Source organism: Borostomias antarcticus (genome assembly GCF_949987555.1).
Source record: "Borostomias antarcticus genome assembly, chromosome: 31".
Classification (NCBI taxonomy): domain Eukaryota; kingdom Metazoa; phylum Chordata; class Actinopteri; order Stomiiformes; family Stomiidae; genus Borostomias; species Borostomias antarcticus.
The window spans coordinates 5,969,738-5,974,737 of NC_140264.1; the positions used below are offsets into that span (position 1 = coordinate 5,969,738).

At 58.3% G+C, this 5,000-nt stretch overlaps 1 protein-coding gene across 1 annotated transcript in view; it reads left to right on the forward strand.

Moving 5' to 3' along the window:
* Positions 1-1,994: 1,994 nt before the first annotated feature.
* The window catches only part of LOC311327258 (thioredoxin domain-containing protein 11-like), a gene marked incomplete at its 5' end in the record, with an annotated part of 7,427 nt that continues 4,421 nt past the window's right edge, over positions 1,995-5,000 (forward strand). The window contains 3 exons of the mRNA XM_084460291.1: positions 1,995-2,195; positions 2,776-3,439; positions 4,624-4,763. Coding sequence (XP_084316417.1) covers positions 1,995-2,195; positions 2,776-3,439; positions 4,624-4,763 — 1,005 coding nt within the window. The remainder of the gene's footprint in view (positions 2,196-2,775; positions 3,440-4,623; positions 4,764-5,000) is intronic.

Below are 5,000 nucleotides of genomic sequence, written 5' to 3' on the forward strand. Positions count from 1 at the left end.
CAGGCTCCTCTGGGGAGGCTCTGTCTGGTTCCTCCCCTGTCTCACTCCTCCTCCTCCCCTCCCTCTCCCCTCCTCCCCTCCTCCCCCTGTCTCACTCACTCCTCCCCTCCCTCTCCCCTCCTCCCCTGTCTCACTCCTCCTCCTCCCCCTCCCTCCCCTCCTCCCCTGTCTCACACCTCCTCCCCTCCCTCCCCTCCTCCCCTGTCTCACTCCTCCTCCCCTCCCTCCCCTCCTCCCCTGTCTCACTCCTCCTCCCCTCCTCCTCTCCTCCCCTGTCTCACTCCTCCTCCCCTCCTCCCCTCCCTCTCCCCTCCTCCCCTGTCTCACTCCTCCTCCCCTCCCTCCCCTCCTCCCTGTCTCACTCCTCCTCCCCTCCTCCTCTCCTCCCTGTCTCACTCCTCCTCCCCTCCTCCTCTCCTCCCCTGTCTCACTCCTCCTCCCCTCCTCCTCTCCTCCCCTGTCTCACTCCTCCTCCCCTCCTCCCCTCCCTCCCCTCCTCCCCTGTCTCACTCCTCCTCCCCTCCTCCCCTGTCTCACTCCTCCTCCCCTCCTCCTCTCCTCCCCTGTCTCACTCCTCCTCCCCTCCTCCCCTCCCTCCCCCCTCCTCCCCTGTCTCACTCCTCCTCCCCTCCTCCCCTCCCTCCCTCTCCCCTCCCTCCCCCCTCCTCCCCTGTCTCACTCCTCCTCCCCTCCCTCTCCCCTCCTCCCCTCCTCCCCCTCCCTCCCCCCTCCTCCCCTGTCTCACTCCTCCTCCCCTCCTCCCCTGTCTCACTCCTCCTCCCCTCCTCCTCTCCTCCCCTGTCTCACTCCTCCTCCCCTTCCTCTCCCCTCCTCCCCTCCCCTCCTCCCCTCCTCCCCTGTCTCACTCCTCCTCCCCTCCCTCTCTCCTCCTCCCCTCTCCCCCTCCTCCCCTCCCTCTCTCCTCCTCCCCTCCCTCTCCCCTCCTCCCCTCCATCTCCCCTCCTCCCCTGTCTCACTCCTCCTCCCCTCCTCCCCTGTCTCACTCCTCCTCCCCTCCCTCTCCCCTCCTCCCCTCCTCCCCTCCCTCCCCCCTCCTCCCCTGTCTCACTCCTCCTCCCCTGTCTCACTCCTCCTCCCCTCCTCTCCCCTCCTCCCCTCCTCCCCTCCCTCCCCCCTCCTCCCCTGTCTCACTCCTCCTCCCCTCCCTCTCCCCTCCTCCCCCTCCTCCCCTCCCTCCCCCTCCTCCCCTCCCTCCCCCCTCCTCCCGTCTCACTCCTCCTCCCCTCCCTCCCCCTCCTCCCCTCCTCCCCTCCCTCTCCCCTCCTCCCCTGTCTCACTCCTCCCCTCCTCTCCCCTCCTCCCCCTCCTCCCCTCCCTCCCCCCTCCTCCCGTCTCACTCCTCCTCCCCTCCCTCCCCCTCCTCCCCTCCTCCCCTCCCTCTCCCCTCCTCCCCTGTCTCACTCCTCTCCCCTCCCTCTCTCCTCCTCCCCCCTCCTCCCCTCCTCCCTCCCCCCTCCTCCCCCCTCCTCCCCTGTCTCACTCCTCCTCCCCTCCTCCCCTCCCTCTCCCCTCCTCCCCTGTCTCACTCCTCCTCCCCTCCCTCCCCCTCCTCCCCTCCCTCTCCTCTCCCCTCCTCCCCTCCCTCTCCTCTCCCCTCCTCCCCTCCCTCTCCCCTCCTCCCCTGTCTCACTCCTCCTCCCCTCCTCCCCTCCCTCCCCCTCCTTCCCTCCCTCCCCCTCCTCCCCCTCCTCTCTCTCCTCCTCCCCTCCCCTCCCTCCCTCCCCCTCCTCCCCTCCCTCCTCCTCTCCCCTCTCCCCTCCTCCCCTCCCCTCCCTCCTCCCCCTCCTCCCCTCCTCCTCCCCTCCCCTCCCTCCCCCCTCCTCCCCCTCCTCCCCTCCCTCCTCCCCCTCCTCCCCTCCCTCCCCCTCCTCCCCTCCCTCTCCCCTCCTCCCCCTCCTCTCTCTCCTCCTCCCCTCCCTCCCCTCCCTCCCCCTCCCCTCCCTCCTCCCCCTCCTCTTTCTCCTTGTCAGATTTTTCCTCGCTGGGAGCAGAACTTCACCTCTGAGGTCATCTGCAGCTGGGTCTTCCAGCACAGGGAGACCGTCCTCCAATGGCTGCAGCCGCCCGCTGCCAAGTCCCGCCTCCTGGAGCACGAGCTGACCAAAGGCCCCGCCCTCCTGCTCTTCCTGCCCCATGATCCTCTGGGGCACATCCCCGACCCCCTCCTGACGCAGGTCAGTCTCAACGACAAAGTCAAAGTTGTTTATTAGTCACATGCTTCATCATCCAGGTACAAAGAGCTGTGAATGTTCTTCTGTTAGCTTCTAGTGCAACACTACGCAGTATAGAGAGGTAAAAACATAAGAGTACCAGTGGATATGTGTATTATACCCAGTTTAAATATATAAAATAAATATAGGGTTCGTTCTGAAAATGCACTTTGAGAAGGTGCTCTGATGTCGGAGAGCTCAGGTCTCAAGGTCATAATGCGCTCTGGGTTCAGTGTTAAATCACTTCATTTCCCAGCGGTCAGAGCGTCTTTTTTAGCGCCGTGCTCTGTGTCTTCCGACGGAGACGCTCTCTGCGTCTCTGAAACACTGCGGGGACGCTCCGAGCTCCTTTACCAACGCACCCATAGTGTTGTGTTGAGTGTAGCTACTGAGTTTAGTCCAGAGTTCATCAACAGCAATAACAACACCCCTGACCCCTTCCCGTCACATGTTAGTCTGCTAACAACAACAACAACACAACAACAACACAACAACAACAACGTCTCTCCAGCCTGGTTCCTTCTTCTGTGTTTCTGCGTCTCAGGTAGCCGGCGTTGCGGTGCGCTACCAGGCGTGCAAGCCCCGCCCCCCGGACCGGAGCCACCGCGGCCACGCCCCCTGCTGCCACACCCTGGTCCTGTCCCGGCCTGGCCACGCCCCCAGCGTGTGTGAACTCTGTCTCAGCCTATCGCAGCGGTCTGAGCTGCCTGGCTCCTCCCCCTGCGCGCTGCCCTCTAGGACCCTCCTCCCACACTGCTGCCCCGTCTCCGTGACAACGTCGGCAAGGACGGTTGCCTGTAGCAACGTGGTGAGCAGCTACAGTGGATTTGGTCTCTACAGTGCCTGTTGCCGGGGGTTACGACCCCAGCTTGACCCCCCCGCTGTGACCCCACAGGAGGGGACGCCTCCTCCCTCCTCCTCCTCCTCCTCCTCCTCCTCCTCACCCGTGAACGATCGCCCCTCCTACTCCCAGGAAGGGGGCGGGATCACGGGGCTGAGGTGTCGGACCAATAAGACGTTGCGATTCTATGTGCTGGACTCCGCCCTCCACTGGCCTCTGGCCGTGAGGCTAGGGGCGCTTGGCGACAGTCTCCAGGGGGAGGCGGGGTCGCTAGGCGACCGGACGTTCACCACCATCGTGAGTCTGAGGGAGGAAGTTCACTACGTGATGGACCACAGAGGGACCGCCTCCTACACACAGGCCCTGGGTAAGGCTGGGGCCAGCTGTGTGTGTGTGTGCGCGTGTGTGTGTGTGTGTGTGTGTGTGTGTGCGTGTGTGCGTGTGTGTGCGCGTGTGTGTGTGTGTGTGTGTGTGTGTGTGTTGTTGCCAATGACAATCTTAAAGAGGTGTTCATTTTGGAGGTGGGTTATACTTTCAAGGTAAAAGGAAGCCTTTCTAACCAATATGCTGAAATACCTTTAATAACTCCTAGCAGACCATTTCACAACTAGACTACAAGTGTAGACTTTTAGTTTAGATTTTTGTCAGCCTGGGTCATTACATCACAGTGCATTACATTACAGTCATTTAGCAGACGCTTTTATCCAAAGCGACTAACAATAATTGCATTTAAAGTAGGAAAAGCCAATGTGCTACTACTCACCAGAACTCACAAGTGCATTGTTTTTCTGAAACAAGACTATGAGATAATCTAGTGCTGAAGGCAAAGTGCAAGAATAGCAATCTCAAATACAATAGGTGCTTAAGATGGAGGATCGTTGTAGTACTTCTTGAAGAGGTGAGTTTTGAGCCTGTAACGAAAGATGGGCAGCGTCGATCGACGGCAGGGCCCTCGGAGTGACAGAGAAACTAGTCGCCCCGAGGTAGCAGAGCGTAGCGGTCAGGAGGGGGTGTAGGGTTTGACCATGGCCTGGAGGTAGGAGGGGGCTGTTCCTTTCATTGCCCTGTAGGTTAGCGCCAGGGTTTTAAACTGGATGAGAGCCGCTACAGGGAGCCAGTGTAGTGAACGGAGAAGGGAAGTTGTGTGGGAGAACTTGGGGTGGTTTAACATCAAGGGAGCAGCAGCTTTCTGGACAACATTTTGTTGTTAATGTTTATGTCACTGACTGAATCCTAATGTCTGACTTTGTTGTTAGTGGTTATGTAACTGACTCCTAATGTCTGACTTTGTTGTTAATGTTTATGTAACTGACTGAATCCTAATGTCTGACTTTGTTGTTAATGTTTATGTAACTGACTGAATCCTAATGTCTGACTTTGTTGTTAGTGTTTATGTAACTGACTCCTAATGTCTGACTTTGTTGTTAGTGTTTATGTAACTGACTGAATCCTAATGTCTGACTTTGTTGTTAGTGTTTATGTAACTGACTCCTAATGTCTGACTTTGTTGTTAGTGGTTATGTTTATTAACCTATTCAAATGTGTCTCCAGAGGATTTCATCAGGCAGTTCAGCGCCCCCTACAGCCCGCTGAAGAGACACCTGGTGGGTGACGGGCAGCGGGGAGCCAGAGCCCTCATCACAGAGCTCACCACCTCCACCTTCCTCAGCTCCGTCATGGACCCACACAAGGTAGGCGTAACACTGTATTAATATCCCCTTGCTTAGTGTAACACTGTATTAATATCCCCTTGCTTAGTGTAACACTGTATTAATATCCCCTTGCTTAGTGTAACACTATTAATATCCCCTTGCTTAGTGTAACACTATTAATATCCCCTTGCTTAGCGTAACACTATTAATATCTCCTTGCTTAGTGTAACACTATTAATATCTCCTTGCTTAGTGTAACACTATTAATATCCCCTT